The sequence below is a fragment of the Acartia tonsa genome, chromosome 4 (assembly GCF_053477335.1).
Source record: "Acartia tonsa isolate MP-2025a chromosome 4, ASM5347733v1, whole genome shotgun sequence".
Lineage (NCBI taxonomy): Eukaryota > Metazoa > Arthropoda > Copepoda > Calanoida > Acartiidae > Acartia > Acartia tonsa.
In genome coordinates, this window is record NC_137263.1 from 41,826,930 (window position 1) to 41,846,457 (window position 19,528).

General features: G+C 32.5%; 2 protein-coding genes across 2 annotated transcripts; one reads left to right on the forward strand and one right to left on the reverse strand.

The window, feature by feature from the left end:
* Positions 1-5: 5 nt before the first annotated feature.
* On the forward strand, positions 6-2,789 carry EMC4 (ER membrane protein complex subunit 4). Its single transcript, XM_080158238.1, has 4 exons — positions 6-148; positions 690-839; positions 1,256-1,338; positions 2,251-2,789. Exons 1-4 carry the CDS (start codon positions 6-8, stop codon positions 2,409-2,411), a joined length of 537 nt encoding a protein of 178 aa, XP_080014364.1. The 3' UTR covers positions 2,412-2,789.
* A 2,681-nt stretch (positions 2,790-5,470) lies between these two features.
* On the reverse strand, positions 5,471-13,567 carry Wsck (tyrosine-protein kinase Wsck). The gene is made up of 5 exons (XM_080158230.1): positions 13,145-13,567; positions 12,146-12,289; positions 7,867-9,558; positions 7,448-7,641; positions 5,471-6,901 (listed from the first exon to the last, which is right to left on the reverse strand). Exons 1-5 carry the CDS (start codon positions 13,344-13,346, stop codon positions 6,821-6,823), a joined length of 2,313 nt encoding a protein of 770 aa, XP_080014356.1. The 5' UTR covers positions 13,347-13,567; the 3' UTR covers positions 5,471-6,820.
* Between the last annotated feature and the right edge of the window lie 5,961 nt (positions 13,568-19,528).

Consider the following 19,528-nt stretch of genomic DNA (forward strand, 5'->3'; position numbering starts at 1 on the left):
TCAAAATGTCAGGTGACAAACAGTTGAAAAAGAATGCTCGGTCCCCGTGGCAGCTGGACTTTAGCCGGCAAGGTGGGGGAGGCACAGAACTCCCCTCCCCTCCAGGATACACGCCAGGACATACCTCCATCCATCATGAGTCAAACAGGTATTTTTTTATTTTTAAAGTTTAACTAAATAGGAATATTTTGGGAAAAAATGGTCTATTGGTTAATTAGATATTTTATTCTGTATTAGAATTGTATCAAAGCATTGACATAACTGCCTAAACTATAAACGACACATACCGCCATTTTACAATCCATTTAAAAGTACTTTTAAATGGTTGTAATGGCCGGCGCTGTCCCTAAAACATTTGGCAATTTTATCCCATTTACACAATATTGGATGGTATATTTTTTCTCATTTTTATCAAATCAAAATATTTATTTTAGTCAATATATTAAAACACCATGCATTAACACAATCTAAATCTATGGATTATGTGTTCACAAAATAGAAAAGTGCAAATCGAGCACCTCCTCCTACTTTTGTAATAAATTGAAACAAACAAAAGAAAAAGAACTCCCTCTTATTTTCATTTTATTTCAAGATAAGGGGTGCTCAAGTAGGTACTTTAAGGGAAACCATTTAACATTTATTTGTCCAATTGGTAATGATCCGGTTTGACAATTCTCATCTATTTTAAGAGAGACGGATCCAAACCTAAAAATCAAAAGAAGTTGGGACGTGGCTCTGGGACCGTTGAAGCAGGTTCCCATGAACCTTTTCATCATGTACATGTCAGGCAACACCATCTCTATCTTCCCCATCATGATGGTCATTATGATGATGGTCAGGTACGAATTCTTTCACAATAATTTAATCTGCAGATACATTAACTACCTAACATTCTTTGAGCTATATAAAGTTACTAGCGGCTTCGCTCCTTGCCTGTAGGGGCTTTGCCCCAAGAGGTGATAAAAAAATTGGGCGAAATACGTAAAAGGACCAAGGAAAAAAAAAAAATGGGGAGGGGGATTTTTTGTTTTTTGGGGGGGTTGGGGGTGTCCCACCCCCCAAGAAAATAGCCTAAAACCACCACAGGACCCGTAGGTATATTCCCTAAAGAGTAGAATCCGATCGGTTTATTGGTTACCGAGATCTTAAGGGACGGACGGACAGACATCGTTCTACTTTGTATTATAAGAATAACAATATTCATAGGATTTTGGAAGACAAAGTATTTAAAATAAATTGTGTTAAAACTGTTTAGGCCAGTAAAAACCATGTTCTCAGTGAAGCAGACCTTCAAATCATTTGAATCTGGAAGTGGAGGCATTGCCACAAATATTATTGGTAAGTCAAAACACGTTTCAAGTTTAAACCTGCAGGTGACCAAGCCTGGAGATACAAATGTTTGGCATAATTCACAAGAGAATGGCTTCTCACCAGTATTGGTCCTCGTTTGGATAGTCAACTCTTTATTTGTATGGAAAGCTTTTTTATATGTATTACAAAAGAAGGGGATAACAGTTTCTTTTATTAGGAGTGTTCAGGATTATTGGACCTCCTTAATAAGTGATTTCGCCAAATAAATCGAATCACAGATTTTACAATTAATGTAAGATTTAAATTAGGGTTGGGCCGGATATCCGGCTTTAACTTTTTTTTATATTTTACACCAAAAATCTCTGCTTTTTAAAATTTTAAATGGCTATAATTTTCTTATTATTGAAGATAGAAGAACATTTTTTGAATATGTTTATCTTTATGCAAATTTTATTATATGAAATCTCAAAAGTTTATTAATAAATATTTTTTGCGACTTTAATATCTGGTAATTTAGCCGGTTATCCGGCCGGATATCCGGTAATTTTGCCGGATAACCGGATATCGGATATCCGGCATTTGAAATCAGCCGGATATCCGGTATCCGGCCCAACCCTAATTAAATTTAAACCAACATGCCTAGTGCCATCTTAGAACTGCTAATTTATTAATAGTGGTGGTAGATCAATTGTTAGATCTTTATTTTAAAGGTTTCGTGATTAACAAGTTAAATGTTCATTTTTATTACACAGCTCTATAATTAATTTTTGCCCGATATCCATTCATAATTCTTGAGCTTCTCTACTTATAGATGTTGTCATCGTTGTTTTTTGATTATTTAGGTATTGTTGCTTTCAAGTTGTTATAAGAAAATTAAATCACGATTACGAAAGCTAAGTTTTATAAAAACAAAATATTGACGCTATTCTTTTATTTTAGGTCAAAAATTTGTGTTTGTTATGGGAAATCTTGCAAACCTAGCCTTGGCGATGTACAAGTGTCACGGGATGGGTCTGCTCCCCACGCATGCCAGCGACTGGTTGGGCTTTGCAGATCCCATTCAACGGGCAGAGTTCAGCATCGGGGGTATCGGGCTTTAGTCCCCAACAGAGCTTAGGGTTTTAATAATGCATTTAGACTTTTTTTATTTATTTTTTATGTCCCATTATTTTAAGTATTTTTTGTACTCCGTTTATTTTGTTATTTAGTTTCAAATGGTGCAATGTTATCAGAAAACCAATCCCATCTTTAATTATTTTTATTTCAGTGATTGATTTTTGTTATAAAGTGAATTTTTCAGTTAAAGATATTTCAATATTCTTAAGTCACAAAAATTAATTTATTTTTTGGAAGTTGACCAAATTGATATTATTTCAAATCTTTTTCTTATTTTTGTAGGTTGTTAGACTTGTGATTTGTTTATATGTAAATATTTGTATAACATACAAATTAAATAAATAATAAAATTAAACATTATAGGTAGTTTTTATTTTAATTATATATTTCTTATTTAAAACATAAATATCTTGGTTGTTAATATCATTTAATTGCCTTTTGAGTATTTATATTAAGTAGGTTTCATATTGTGAACTACAATATATAGAAAATAACGAGAGGGGATGTTCCATTATGTTGTAACTGTGTAATCTATAATTTAAATCTGCGGATTTTTTTTTTTTTAGGGGGGGTTATTTTGTTATATTTAAATCAATGATTACGCAGTCAAAATAAGGTATTCCCCATTTATTTTTAAATGACAGAATTTATAGCATAAAATGACAATAACTTTATTACAATTTACTATTTTAATCCTTTTTTAATCTTTAGCTTGTTTTTTCTTAATAAGGTAAATAATAAAAGGTTGCATTTTATACTTAGATTTGTTTAATATTAATGATTAAAAAAATTATGCTTTTAAAACAATTAAACAGGTTCAATACAAATTCCAAGGTTCAGAAAGATTTTGAATATTTGCGGTTTCGACCCCCTGTAGAGGTATTGTGACATTTTACCATACTGGGAATGGAAGGTTATTTCAATTTGTATAAAAGAAAATAAGGGGGGGGATTATCATAGTGCTCGATAGGCACTTAAAGGAAAAGCACCTATACATAAAAAGTTTATAAAATGAAAGTAAAACGGCCACAGACGAACTCTCAGATCTTACTAAATCATTACTAAAAATTTGTCAATAAACATATAATCATTTTACAAAATATATCACTGGTCAAAAAAAACAATAAATGATTATTAAAAAATATTAAATAGGGTAAGGGGGGGGAAATTTCGGTTTTTTTTCGGTTTTTTTGAAAAAAAATGGGGTAAATATTAATATTTTCAAATGAAACCAAGACCAGTAGAAAGCTTACGGAAAGGACTATCAGGTCCTAAAAGGACATTATCCTAGGACTTTTAGAAGTTGGCCGAAATTGACTGCAAAAAAGTTACCGATATTTCCCCACCACCGGGGGAAATATCGGTAATTTTTTTCAACCTAAAAAAAATCGATGAAAAACGGCCAAACGGCCAGTCGAACATAAATAATCATAATTAGTATAGGTTATAGGGATTATCCACAAAAAGTTTCATAATGATCGGACTATTCCTTCTATGTTAAAAATGAATTTTTTTGAATGACGCGAATTTTCGATTTTTTTTTCGAAAATTTTTTTTTAAAAAACTTAAAATTAATATAAGAAAAAAACGTATTTTATTACTTTTTAGGCCTGATCCTAATAAAGCTCACATTGAACTATAGATTTAGCCCAAAAAACATGAAAATTGATTAAAAATTGACCTCAAAAATTGAATTTGAAGCAAAAGTGTCATCTTTGCAAAAAATCTTGACTACATTTTAACCTTAAAAAAATCGATGAAAAAAGGCCAAACGACCAAACAAGCGTAATAAATCATAATTAGTATAGGTGATTGGGATTAACCACAAAAAAAATCATAAAGACCGGACTATTCCTCCTATGTCAAAAATATTTTTTTTTCAAAGGACCAGAAATTTTGATTTTTTCCTCGCAAAATTTTGATTCAAAAAATAAAATTAATTTTTTTTTTGTTTTTTATCTATTCTATTCATTTTTAGGCCTAATTCTTAAAAAGTCCATATGGAATAATAGATTTGACAAAAGAAAACATGAAAACATGACCTTAAAAGTTGAATTTTAATTTCTTTTGAAATTACCGATTTTTCCCCCGGCGCCAACTTTGGTCATTTTTGAAAAAAATATTAACCCGATTTTAAAGCTCTCAACGGATTTGGAAAAAGCGGGCAATTTCTAGTTCAAAAAGTTTTTCAGATCAGCTCTAGGTCTTACCAATTTTTGTGTAGGTCGATCTTTACACACCTACTAAAAAATTTTTGGAAAAAAAAAATTTTTCGTCCGACTTTGAGACCCAATAAGTACCCTTAATATTCATCTCACAAAAAATTCATTTTATACTTTTTTGTAGGCAATTGAATAAGGAACAAATTTGTTTTTATGTTTTTTTCTGTCATTTGAAAGGAACATGGAGAAAAAGGTCATTTAATGAAGGTAGGTCGAAATTACCGAGAATAGCCCCTTACCGAAACTTCCCCCCCCTTACCCTATTCATTAAAAAAGATAAAAACAGTATTTTTAATTGGAGGCAAGAAAATATTGTTTTACAAAATAAATTCAACAAGTAGAAACCTTTTTTTATAAACAAAATATTAAGAAAGCACGGTCCAAAAGTTTGAACTTTTGTAATACCGGATATCCGTTTATGTTATACAATAACACATTTAACATGAGAATTTATGTAAAAATCAGTGATGTGGATCCAAATTTACTGTGTATTCTAAACAGGGGGGGGGGGGGGAGATAAATTGTATAAAGAGAGCACAGGGGTTTGAAATATCCCTAACTTTGGAAAAATTAAGGACGCTTATTTTAATTAACTTACCCTTTGCCTTCTGTATGGGTTAAGGATTTAACTATTAATTTTGCATACATTATGAACAGTAGTTATGTGTACTTTTTGCTTTTTGTTATCTATACTGTCCTTAATGTTATATATATGTATTTTTTGTTCGACATTCCCTGTTTAATAATTAAGGGAAAAGAGGACCTAAATAGGACTACTTGCATGACACTAGAAAGCTGTATGTAAAAAAACAGACTGTATAAAAACTTAGTTGTTATTGTTAATCATCATTCAGACAGGTGTTGCCTTGATTTTGAAAATATTTACTTGTTGTTTCACCTAGGGTCACAGAAATAGGGGATAGGGTTATGGTAGGAAAATTATTCTCTGTCCCCAATAAAAAAAAGGAATCCTCATTTTAGCAAATTATATCCGTTTAAGAAATCACATTCATGACGTAGGTATAATATAAGTAATTTACTTTTAATTATTTCTCTAATTACTATGACAATCATGTCCTTAAGTAGCCCAGTAGAAATTTTAATAGCAATAAAAACAGAAAAGCATATTGATAATTTTCGAATTAAGCAATTTATGTTTTGAGATGTGAATTCTACAAAAAAAAAGAATAAGACTTTTCTATTTGATTCAGACAGACGGCTATACTTTATTTTTTTAAACTAAAAACAATTAAAACTAGAATATTAATAATAAATTAATAATTGAACTATGTAGAAGGGTTAATGGCATGTGTCTAATTGTTATGTTCAATTTTTTTTGTTGAGACAGGCAAAAAGTATTTCATATTTAACATGGTCAGTTTTAAATATTCTAACTATTTCTTCTTTTTAATAATTTAAGTTTTACTTAATTACAGGCAGCTTTCGATTTGCCGCACACTTTTAGGGCATAACGAGCCCGCAGCTAACGAAAATACGCTAATGACAGATTTTCGCTCGTTTTCACAAGCTGCGCAATTTTTATGAAATATTTATTTTTTGTAAGTCTGTCCTTAAAAGTGCGGAGCCTCTAAAAATTATTGAGAATAAATTGTGTATTTTTAAAATCATCTTTGAGTATAAAAGATTTATAAAACTATGTGATAAAAGTAGAGATTTATAATAAGTCTAAATAAAACTAAATGTATAAACTTAAGTATAAAAATGGCAGCAATATTATTACATATGTATATAACATAAACAAAAATAAGTTAGAATTATTTTAAAAACTTGATTTGGTTAGAAAATATCTAACGCATGGAAGAACATATTTGATTGCTTTGTATTCCAAATAATTATTTGACATCAACATTTTAAATTATTCATTATCAAACTTTAAGTTTTTATATTGAATATATTGGCAGGTCTCTTAAGAAAAACTATTTTGCCTCTAACACTTCCATAATTATAAAATGGTCGAAAAGTTGAAGGAAAACAAGTTTTTTCCCCAAAGTTAAAAAATCTTCTTCAGGTGTCTGCGAATATTTTGCCTTTCTCACCAATTAATGGCATTCAAATAATTTATCTATCTACAGGTATTTTAACTTGATAACTGATTTGTTTGTTTACACTATAATGAGATATATATGTTATCACAGAGATTATTCCTCTTCTCAACTGGATGAGATATGTTCAAGTTCTGGTAGATATCTCTCGTATTTAAAATCTTGTCTTATGTTGAAGGAAAGCACCATCTAAAAAATAAAAATTTTACAGTAGTAAAGTTACTCTGTTAGTTTGTCCGTCAACGAGGTAGAGATGGAAAGGGATGTCTAAAATTTATCTTAGTTTCTAAATTGGAATTTATTCCTTTTTTGTATCTTTACTAGGAAAATGACAGGAATAAGGTATACCTAACCAACAAGCGATATAAATCTAAAATAATATGTAGATGTAGTGATCGTCAATTCTATTATGTATTGACCCCCAACGACAGCTGAAATTACGTTTCGTGTTTTTTTCCGAATTCATTTCATTGTTGGTTTTAACTGGGGAAATAAGATTATTAAAAAAAAGACTTTGAAGTGCCGTATATGGTAAACTATTTTAAAAGCAGAGGGTGGATTGAGACTATAATATCAATCTTACCCATTTTCCCCTTGGGAGTTACTTACGTATTACCACACACGAGAATTGAAGGACAGGATAAAGTCATTTTAAATATCCCAAGAAATTTAAAAAAAATTTATTTGAAAAGCTTTAGACCAAGGCTAAAAGTAAATTTATTTACAAAATTATACCTGTTCATCCATCATAAGTGTTAAACTCTCCAGAATATTTGTAAAATCTGGCCTCTCACTAGGATCCGTCATCCAGCAAGTCAACATGAGCTGGTACAGCTGGTCGCTCAGGTACTCTGTGGAGGGGAGCCGCAGTCCCTGCAGGATCCGCGCCTTTACCTCGCCTGTCCGCAACTCTGGGTAGGGTGTGGCACCTGACACAAAATAAGTATAATCTTGTCCAGGAAAAAATAAAAATACTGATTACTAAAATCGTTAATACCTAATTTCAAACGGTAAGTATATCGAAAAATTACGAACAAAAGTTTTTAAGAAACAAGAACATATTTGGTTCTTTGGAAAAGATAAATCAAATACGACTTGGACCCAAAGCTCATCTCTCTAACAATAATGTACAATAGCTGTAAAAAAAAACTTACCTAAAGTAACAATCTCCCACATGACACAGCCATAAGACCATGCCAGTGACTTGCTGCTGTACTGTCTCTTCAACAATGTCTCAGGTGAGCTCCACCTAGTAAAATCCAGGCTGACCGCCCGCTTGCTGTAATCAGCAATTCCAAACCCAAATATTTTGGGCTGCCATCCACCAGTGATGTAAATAGTTCGGGAGCTAAGTTCCTTCACCTGGACTCCAGAGTTGACAAGATGACCGAGGCCCTTGGCAATGCCGGCCATGATTCCCAGGGCGGTGTCTTCGCGCATGGTGGAGAAGCGCTCTGACCTATCAGCATAGCCAGGCTGGTGCTCGAGACATCTGCTGTCAAGCAAATATTGTTTCATCTCTACTTCAAGAGCATCCAGGATAAAAAGTGTTGTTTCAACTTCCTCGCAGATGCCAATGAGATTAACAATGTTATCATGAAACTTTGCTTTAACATTCATATCAACATCTTTCAACATCAACTTTCTTTCATCATCATCAATCATTTTGTTAGGCACAGAATAAGCATTACAATTCTCCTGTTCACCATTGATGACAACAGTTCCATTCATGACTGTTCCAAACTTCCCCCTGCCCAGAACTTCATTCTGTATATCCACAAAGTTACGCGGCACCTGCCAGACCTTTCCCTCCAGAGACTGCAGATAATCCTCTCGTGTTCGAAACTGTGCCCCAGTCTCCTCAATGTATCCATTGTTGTCAACAAATCCATTCTCCATGGCTTCGGCAGAAGATGGGGTATTATTAGTAGTCAACTCTTGAGTATCTGCCCTCCGACGCCGAATTTTTTGTCCCAGATTTTTTCTAACAAAGATGAAAAATGCTAAAGCTACAAAGAGAACAACCAACGCAACGACTATACAAACAATCAAGGCAGTATTGTCACCAGAGCTCGACTCTTGTTGGAAAACTATTTGACTTTCTTCCTCGGGGAAGTCGAAGACCACAGCTTCATTAATAGCATGCTGATCATGAGTAACTCTAGCATAGGATGTCTTTGTGATGCCATTCAGTTGTGACACAGCTCCCAAGATTATATGATAATGTCGTTTCAACAGTGGACCATGGTTTTGATATCCACGGTACATAAAATTATCGCCCACGTTAAACTGCTCATGTGTAAGAAGATAGTCAGGATCTAATTCAGCGGCTATCCAATAGTTCAAACCAAGATTTTGGGCCACTGTATAATTATACAGCATTTCTGTGTCAAATACAGTTGGCAGTGTCTCATCAATGACAATTATTTGGTAAAGTGTGATAGGACCATAATATTCCTCAACTGGTGAAACTTTAATGGTAATAATACCATCATTTTGACCAGTTGATAGCACAATTGTCGGCGGCAACGGCATTTTGGGTGTCCCGACTTCGGTCCAAAATAAACCTGAGACTGCAGGCCCCACCCCGGCTTCACTTTCTGTGTGGATTGTCACGTTAAACTGTGAGCCTGGAACCAGGCCTAGGATGACCGCTGTGGTCATATTGCTGGACAGGCGCATCATCTTGTCCGTGAACCTGGACCCCTCAGTGTTGTAGGAGAAGTGTAGGGAGGTGGTGACGACATACTCGAAGTTGGCCCCCGTCCTAGGCCTCTCCCATTCAATGTAGATGGACGAGTTGGTGGGTTCTGCGCTCTTGCGCAAGTTCTCCGGAGGACCAGCAACTAAAATATTAACAATTTTTATTTATACACTGATTATAAAAAAGAACTACTTATTATTATGGGAAGTTTTTACATTTATTTTTTGAGAAATTACCGCCCACCCCACAAAAATGCTTACTTTAAACTGAAATATAATTCATCTCCTCCCCTCTTTGACATGCCAATAAAGCATTTTAATGTCTGTGTTAAGACTATTTTATTTAATTAACTTATGCAGGGCGACCACTCCAAAACAAAAAAATATAGTATATTTATAGTATATTTTTTTTAACCATATAGTATATATAGTATATTTTATTTTACTCATATAGTATGATATAGTATCGGACTTTGAATTATTTAGTAATACAAAGTAAAGCACTAGGATATGTTATTTGAAATAAAAGTTTACTTTTGGGTAGTATTTCGCATATATTAAATCATTTTTTGAATGGGTCTCCAGGTTCAGGTGCTGCAAGCTAACTGGAAGGTGGTTTCTTGACAAGTAAAAAATTAAAAATTTTGTTTAAGAGTTAAAGATGAACTTATTACACAAAATATTTTTTTTGGATGTTATTAACATATCTGAAGAAAAAATCAAAATATGCCTCCAAGTTCTGGTCTTGCAGGCCTCCAGGTCCATTCTGGACAGGTAAAATATTCAAATTTCTTATTTGAAGATTTAGAGGTCAACTTAAAAAACCCAATATTCATCTTTTAGGATGTTATTAGCATAACTGAAGAAAAAATAACATTTAGCCTTCAGGTTAACCACAGACCACAGGCAGACCACAGACACAGGTGGACTCTGGACAGGTGAAAATCAAACTTCTTATTTGAACAGTAAATGGTATATTTGTCAAATAAAATGAGCTTATATTTGGATGTTATTTATATATTTGAAGGAAAAAAAAAAACTGGCTTCCAGGTTTAGGTACTGCAGGCCTCCAGGTGGACTCTGGACAGGTATAAAAAAAATATTAAGTTAAGGAGTTAGAGGTTAGTTTATTAAACAATATAAGCATCTTTTTAGATGCTTTTTAAGTGTTTAAAGAAAAAATTATTATCAATCACCAGGTTAAGGTGCTGCAGGCCTCCAGTTGGATTTTGGACAGGTAAAATTGTAAAAATCAAAATTTCTTATTGATACAAGAGTCAGAGGTTAGTTTATAAAACACCATAAGCATCTTTTTAGACGTCATTTACATATCTAAAGAATAAATACAATTGCCCTCCAGGTTCAGGTGCTGCAGGCCTCCATGGAGACTCTGTCCAGAGAAGACCTGGAGGCCTACAGGACCTGAACTTGATGGCCAATTTTAATTTTTTCATCAGATATGTTAATAACATCCAAAAAGATACATATTCTGTTTTATAAGTTGACCTCTAGCTCTTCAAAAAAAAAAGAAATTTGAATCTTTTGCCTGTTCTGAGTGAAACTGAACTTGGAGCCCAATATGTTAACATTATCCAAATAAATGCATATTCTGTTATATAAATTGGCCCCTAACTCTTCATATAAGAAATTTGATTGTTTACCTGTCCAGAGTGGACCTTGAAGACTGCAGGACCTGAACTTGGAGGCCGATCTATACATTTTCATCAGATATGTTAATAAGATCCAAAAAGATACATATTCTGTTTTATTTGTTGACCTCTAAGTCTTAGATTTAAAAAAATTATTTTTTACCTGTCCAGAGTGGACCTGGAGGCCTGCAGGACTTGACCCTGGTGGCTAATTTTCAATTTTTCTACAGTTATATTAATAACATCCAAAAAAGATGCATATTCTGTTTCATAGGTTGACCTCTAACTATTCAAACAAGAAATTGAATTTTTTACCTGGCAACGTTGGACCTGGAGGCCTGCAGGACCAGAACTTGAAGGCCGTTTTTTAATTTTTTCTTCAGATTTGATAACAGCATCCCAGAAGATGCATATCTGTTTTATAATTTAACCTCTAACTCTTCAAATAAAAAAAAATATGTATAACCTGTCCAGAGTGGACCTGAAGGTCGATTTTAAGTAAACTTTTATCCCAAATAACCTATAGTCTCACATTAAAACCTAGCCTAATAATCACAGAGTAAGCGAAAGTGGCAAAACTTTCCCCTCCCCCCTAAGTTAATTCTATGAAAAATAACCGATATTTAAATCATTATCACGAACAATTATATATTTTATGGGATTTTCTTCATCTCTTTCTTACTGTAGAGCTGTATGCATTTTTGTCGTATCACAGTATCTTTTAATAAGTTATTTTAGGTTAGGATAGGTAAGCTAAAGGTTAATGATTGCCCCGCAGGGCTAGAGCCCCCCGCAGGGGCTATAAACAGGAGAAAACCTACTGTGAAAATAAGACAAAACTCTTCTTAAAAGGCGTTGTCACAAAACTGACAATATTTGTTTTTTGTTAGGTATATAAATGTAATATCATATAGTATATATAGTAAATTTTGGTCAAATAAAGGTAATATTATATAGTATATATAGTAAATTTTGGTCATATAGTATGATATAGTATCCAAATTCATCCTATATAGTATAAATAGTATATATAGTATGCAGTGGTCGCCCTGCTTATGACAATTTTCATCGATTAAATTACCTTTTTCACCAGTTTTATAGACAGTGTTAGAGTCTAGACCTCCGCATATTTGGTCCGTGTTTCCCTCGCATCTGATATTACATTGACCAGGACCATATTTACCATACTCAGAACCACAGTAGCAGACACGGCCGTTCTGTAAACCTTAATGAAAATAGGTATTTATAATTAATCATATTCAAAGTAGGCCAAATCCTATAAAATTTCTTAGGTTAGCCTATAGGTCAGGTTTTCCTAAGCATAAGTCCTCTATTCCTTTGCAAGACTTATATAGAAAACCCTATTGCCTAGCCTAGCTTAGAAATTTTTTTTTTATAGGATTTGGCCTAAATTTGTTATATCATGGTCAATGGTCATTTAAAATAACACCTTTAAAGAAATACAAACACAATTTCTGTTTTGTTGCCTAAAAATTTTATGAATTCCAATTTTTAAAAATCTATTGAAGAAGGGGTAATTTTATTTCTCGTATTCATTCGAATCCGGTGGATAGGAACCGGTTCTCATCCATACGAAAAAACTATGTCTAGCATCGTATTATATTCAGCTTTCTACGAATATAGAAATGTACAATCATAAGATTAAAACCAGTTTTTTTAGCCGGTGCCTTCGGCACCTCGGGACTAAAAAAACTAGTTTTAATCTCATAATTGTACTTTCTTTATCCGCAGAAAGCCGTTTATAATACGATGCGAGAAATAACTATTATCATATTTGGGGATCCAAATAGCCAATCCAAATTATATGGCCGTTGAAAACATTTTATTGTAAATTACAGATTTTAGCTCAGAAAATATAACAAGAATTTTTAAATAGGTCATTGAACAATTTTTCATTTGTCATATGCTTGATTTTAGTCATGTAAATAGGCAAGGTTAGTTAATTGAAGATAATTGAATCTTCATCCTAATTTAAATTTAAACCAACCATTTAAATTGTTCTTTTGTCGCGAAAATCTTTGTAAATTTTCAAATGCCTGCAGTTTCTAAATAGTTGTACCTGCATATCTGTAATAATTATCAGTGCAGGCCTCTATACATTTATCAATTGAGTTGAGATCTCCACTCAATCTTTTATCCAGATCTCTGGACTCAGGATTATCCCTGAAGCACCCCACATGAAGATCTGCTAGTTCACCAAATTCTTGAAGTTTACAATAATTCACAAATTGTAACAACAAAAATAATTTTATCTTCCACATTTTTTTTATGTTTTTGTAGCAATTAAATTTGATTTTTATCACAACACCATTGTTTGTTAGGCTTATAAGTTAACTATTACTACTAGCTAGATAAGTCATAATTTAAAGGTGCAACAGGTAGATTTATCCCCTTGTCCTGTGTGTGTGTGTGTGTGTGTGTGCGTCCCTAATTTATAACTGAAAGAGACAAGGAGAGAACCAAACTAAACTCACACACACACACACACCGGCTCTTTGAACAAGTGGTGGTTCATTTAGACACAAGTGTGTCCCTCAAAAAATGCTAATAAATGACGACTGAAAGATAGTGAATTGTAAAATAAATGTGTATTTTTTTTATATGCAGCATAATGCTTATTTATAGGCAACAGGATTTCTGTCTGTCTCTCTGGCTGATATGGTTCTTCTTTGCAGCTTCTTTTAATTCAATGGAAGTTTTATAACTATATTAAGGGAAGGCACCACCATTCAAGAGAAATTATTCTTGAAAATGATACCCCCCCCCCCCCCTAACAAAAAAATTACATCATGAATAAAAAATCTGGATTTTGAAAATCTTAGCTTTGGTTAATTTGTATGAGCACTATGCTAGAGGGGTAAGGAAAGTTGTAAAAGGGATGTTTAATGCACATAAATCGGCTTGGTTTTCTCTCTCTCACTTCCCTCCTCCCTTTCTCAAACCTTATGCCTTACATATTAGACCGGTTTTATAGTAATTTCACACCAAAATGTTACACCAAAGAATTTACCTTAAAAAGCCTACAATTATGGTGTTAAAGTGTATCTCTAGAACCCATCTGTTATGTTCTACCTGCAATTTGGTTTTCTTCTGGCCCAGGATGCATATAATTCCGTCAAAACCAACCTTTACTTTATTTCATTTTAAGATTATAATTTACATTTAAAGACCCTATCACATAAAAAACTTAGTTATTACGAGAAAAGGGAAAAACTAATAATCTTGTTTGATTTTTGTTCTAGATCTAGAATAATGGCGGCGTTTCTTTTATTTGAATTTTTATAGGGTTGAATATGGTTTTAGGATGGGACTATAAGGAGAGTCTATTAAATAGGGGGGAATAATGGCTTGACGGAGTGAAAAGGGGGGAAATAAAATTGCAAAAGCAAGTGAATGATTTCATAAAAAGGGACGGACAGCAAGTTAGGGAAAAGTAAACAAGTTGAAAATTAAGAAATTGATCCGTGGCGGCCTGAACAATTTCAACTTAATGAAATTGTTACGCATGCTTTTGATTGGAATAGTGCATTAGTAGTGTAGTTGTTCCAAACAAGGGTCTGTCTGTATTTTTATTTATCCAGCAGAGTAAAAAAGGCCTATCCTAAAATGCCTCATATACCCGATATGTTCAGTTTCAGCATTTATGCGTTTTTAAAAGATTATCTCAGAATCGCATGTATATTGAATACAAGCAGAACAAAACAAAGTAAATATATCTTGGCTTATTTCAAACAATAAGTATCAATGTTGAGTAGACGTTTTAATTATCGCTATTTTACGGAAGTCTTAAATGGACGCGACGTACAGACCCACGGAAGGGGCTGAGAGTGAGAGCAGGAAATTTCAGAGATTTTAACTATGTGTGTCACATTAGACCTGTTCGTTACTTTAACTTTTAGCATTCTTAAATTTGAGATCAGTCATTAAAGGGAGTGTGAACGTAAAAATTTCTCATCTGATTATCAAATCTTAACATTTACTAAGCATATTTCACTACACTGATCAACCAAAAACGTCCTATTAACAAAAATATCCAGGAATAATGTCTTGATTTTATGGTATTTTGAGAGGGAAAAAGGAAAAAACAGGGAAAATCTGAACGTTTTTGATTCTTATATTGTTTGTAGGGATATTTAACTTGTCATATATAGTTGAAACAATTTACTTACTGTTAAGGATTTATTTTATGCTATAAAATTGCCAATTAGTTTTTTTTATAACGTAGTAATTAGGTAATAAAGACATATTTTAAATTCGTATTATTGACAAAAAATACCTCACTGTCTACAAAGGGTTGAATCTCATAGGTTATTTAAGATAAAATATCCTTTTTTATTGTGTTGGACAATAAATAACCCACTTTGGAGAATTAGTTTACACTTTTATCAGACTGTTTATAAAGAAATATTGTGTCTTTATTATTTACAAAGAAGGTGTATCAACTTCTTTTTTTTATGGCTAGCCGGTTCTTTTAGTAAGTAGTAGATGTAAAATTTTTCATAGAATTCAGATATGCAATCGGTTTTTTTGTAGACCTCTTATTTTTTAAGTGATTTAAGTTTTTAAAAAAAATAATTAAGTCGGTTTTAAGGTACTAAAACGCAACAAAATAAAAGAAGAAAATGGCCAGTAAGAACAAAAATAGTAAGATCTTTAATTTGACACCTTACTTTTAAAATTCTGTTGAGTAATTATTGAAAAAATCTATTTTTTTAACCTCGGTTTAATAAAAACTTTAGACCTAAATATTTTCTCAAACAGACATAAAAAACATGGGTTCATATATACCTTTAGAATCAGAAAAATATTACGAATCCATTGTAAGCAAAATTGAAAAAAAGTAAAAAAATAAAAAAATATAAAAATGGCCAATTGTATTTTTTGTTCTGGCAACACTATTGTCTTCCCTTTTTTACTCCCTCTTTACCCCCTCTATACCCCCTTCCCATTTTTATACCCAATTCAAAAGTTAAGACGTTGCCTGTACAATATAATATGATATTTTCATATAATTCCTTTTATTGTAGTTTATATACTATATTATAAACTTTTTTTTTTCAATTTTGCTTACAATGGATTCGTAATATTTTTCTGATTCTAAAGGTATATATGAACCCATATTTTTTTACTTGTGAAATGATAAAATTGAGTTCAAAGTTTTTATTCTCGTGGGTTTAAAAAAATCGATTTTTTCAATAATTACCTGACAGAATTGAAAAAGTAAGGTGTCAAATTAAAGATCTTACTATTTTTGTTCATAATGGCCATTTTCTTTCTTTTTTTTGTTGCATTTTAGTACCTTAAAATCGACTTAATTTTTTTTTAAAACTTAAATGACTTAAAAAATAAGAGGTCTACAAAAAAACCGATTGCATATCTGAATTCTATGAAAAATTTTACATCTACTACTTACTAAAAGGACCGGCTAGCTATAAAAAAAAAAGTTGATACAACTTCTTTGTAATTAAAGGTGGGCGAGAGATGGGCCATCTAAAGTTAATTGGATAATAATAAAACCTGTTTCTGGCTTTGTTATTGTATTTGGTTTTCAATAAAAAATATTGCTTATTTTATCAATTTCTAAGTAACTATACATTGGTTTAAAGCAAGGATTATGTTAAAAGTCAGCTTAACTGTTAGGAAAAATCTAGAACTATGTGAAAAAGTTAAATTTTAGCTATAATGGGAGAAAAAATCAATTTAATGGACATTTTATATAATACGGAAAATTTCTTCCTTTTACGTTCACAGTCCCTTTAATTCAATATTCAACTCAGATGAACTGAATTTAGTTTCCGAAAGTGTGCGTAGCTTCCGCGTCCTATCTCAATATTTGCTACTAGCTAAAAAAGCTTCAAACTTCAAAAAAAAATCAAAATTTGAAAAATAAAAATTTTTGAATGTATAATGTTTAAATCGTTTAAATCGCTTTTCCATTTGACCGGAGTCGCTGAAAATAGGGTCTGCAATAATTGGGTTATCTGCTGTACACTTTAGGAAACTAGGGCTCGAATAGGAAATTTATTTCAGCTGATCTCAACTCACCTAAGAAGAGAATAGCTATTCATCGCATCGTATTATATACAGCTTTCCATGGATATCAAAATGAAATATTACAAGATTAAAACCAGTTTTGTTCGATCTTGAGGGGCCGAAGTCCTTGGCCAACAAAACTGGTATTAATTTTAATTTATTAGGAAAATTGTCTGTAATTCGATTCTATTAATATATGATTTTCCAGTACGGCTGAGATTTGGTTCTATATGGATATTAATTGGTTTCGAAGCATGATGGAAAAAGTCGTAGCCGGACCGACCTTAATTATAGAAAAGCTTCGCTTTTAAAAAGATGGTTCAGACGTAGCTTAAGTTGAATGGCGGAGATATTTCTGCTGCGCTTGGATACAAAATGTGCAATTTCAGATATACAGTAGACCTTTTGAGTTGTTAGCTATACTGATTCAAAATGTATTTTGGCGACAGCGATTGGTTACAGCATCGAACAATAGCAAAACATTGCGGCTAGATACCTTCTAAAAACATTTTAGAACACTCCCAATATTATTTGCAGCAGGAGATTTTTTGATCAGGGCTAGTGTCACATATATGATACGTCACATAAACATATGATTTCTAAGTGGAACAGGAGCTATTAAAATGAAACAGGAATGATATTGTACACACACACAAAAACAGATTTCTTTTAACTCGCACTAACGCAATAGTGGGATTGAAATAGAGACTTCACCCGTGACCCTTTAAAACCTTTATTTTAGGTTTTAAATTAAAGGTGGAGATAGATATTAGTTTCTACTCTGGTATGGAGAGAGATAAAACTCTCCAACCATTGAGCTAACAAGTCTTCTTTAAATATTTTAAGTCATAAATATATTATATCAATTGGTTTAAGTAACTCATTAAAAATGCGCTGATAAATAAAATAAGAACAACTAGCTGCTTCCTTCGCCCCCAACATGTAGACGATATAGTGATTAATAAATAACCTAAAGTCATCAAAAGAAAGCTGTTTTCAAAAAGATCATCAACCATTTTTGAGATCTTAAGCTTCAAACTTATAAATACTTACAGCTTGAATAGAAATTTATATATACAAAGCTGTTTTCAAAAAGAACATCAACCATTTTTGAGATCTTAAGCTTCAAACTTATAAATACTTACAGCTTGAATAGAAATTTATATATACAAAGCTGTTTTCAAAAAGATCATCAACCATTTTTGAGATCTTAAGCTTCAAACATAAATACTTACTACTTGAATATAGTAAAATCTTAAATGACACAAACATTTACAGAAAATATCAATCTAAATAACAAAAGTTTGGTAGGTAATAAAAAGCACTTGTTACAAAACAAGAATCCTGTTATAGAGCATCTGTGCTCGCGAAAATATGTTTGTTCTAGGAAATATTTTTATGCTATTAATGCACTACTTAATAATATTTTTGTCCTAGTTTGAAAAAAATACCAAAAATAATTCATTGAATAATGGGTTGAGTGATGGATGATAAATGATCTAACCTTCATTTCAGGCGTTTCCATAAATACATAATCATTGCGTCAATTCAATGATTGAAGGAGTAGGAAATTTTCACAATTTAGCAAGGATGAAGAAAGGTAAATAAGCGAAAAATAAAAATAACGAATAAAATTCGCTTGACACTCTGTTTTATGGAAGGTTCTTTAGATTTAGTTCATGGGAATTGTACATTCTTCTATAATAAACTAAATCCATCCCCGGACCAATAGAAAGCTACGCTGAAAAACATATCTAAATCATTAGAGCCATTTCAGGTAATTTTAGCTGTGAAAATTACCAGAAATATGAAAGCAGCTCTGCCTCATGAAGGAGGTCGACCCCCAGCCCCCCAATTTGTGTTTTTATTAAAAAAAAACAATTTTCATACACCATTGACCTATCTTTCATCCCCCTTACAAATTAAGACCTTTTTGATGCTTTCGTTAGCGAGTCTTGTTGTAACAGACATACAATAATCGATATATTATTACTTGGATGTTGCACCATATTTTCACATACTCTAATTAATGCTCGAAGCTGGCTAAAATAATGATAAAAAAAACATCCAGACATTTTTTTTGGGTACCATCCTAAAATAAGTTCCCATTGCCATAAAAATGACGAGAAAGCATTGAATTTGTGGGAGAACTGAACACTAGATGCATTTTTTTTTACTTTTTCGTTTAAATTCTAAAATAAGAAAATGGGTTATAGAAATTTGACTCCTTCCTCCTCAAGTGCCCTAGAGGCCTCTAGGAGCGTAGCTGCTAGTTAATAACCCCACCAACCTTAATCCCATTGACCTTTGGCATAATCCCACCCTTGTAGCTGCCTTCCTATCATCACACCCAAGTTTCACCAGCCTCCCTCCTCTTCAACGCCGACCCTCCAGAGCCCCCTCCATAAGC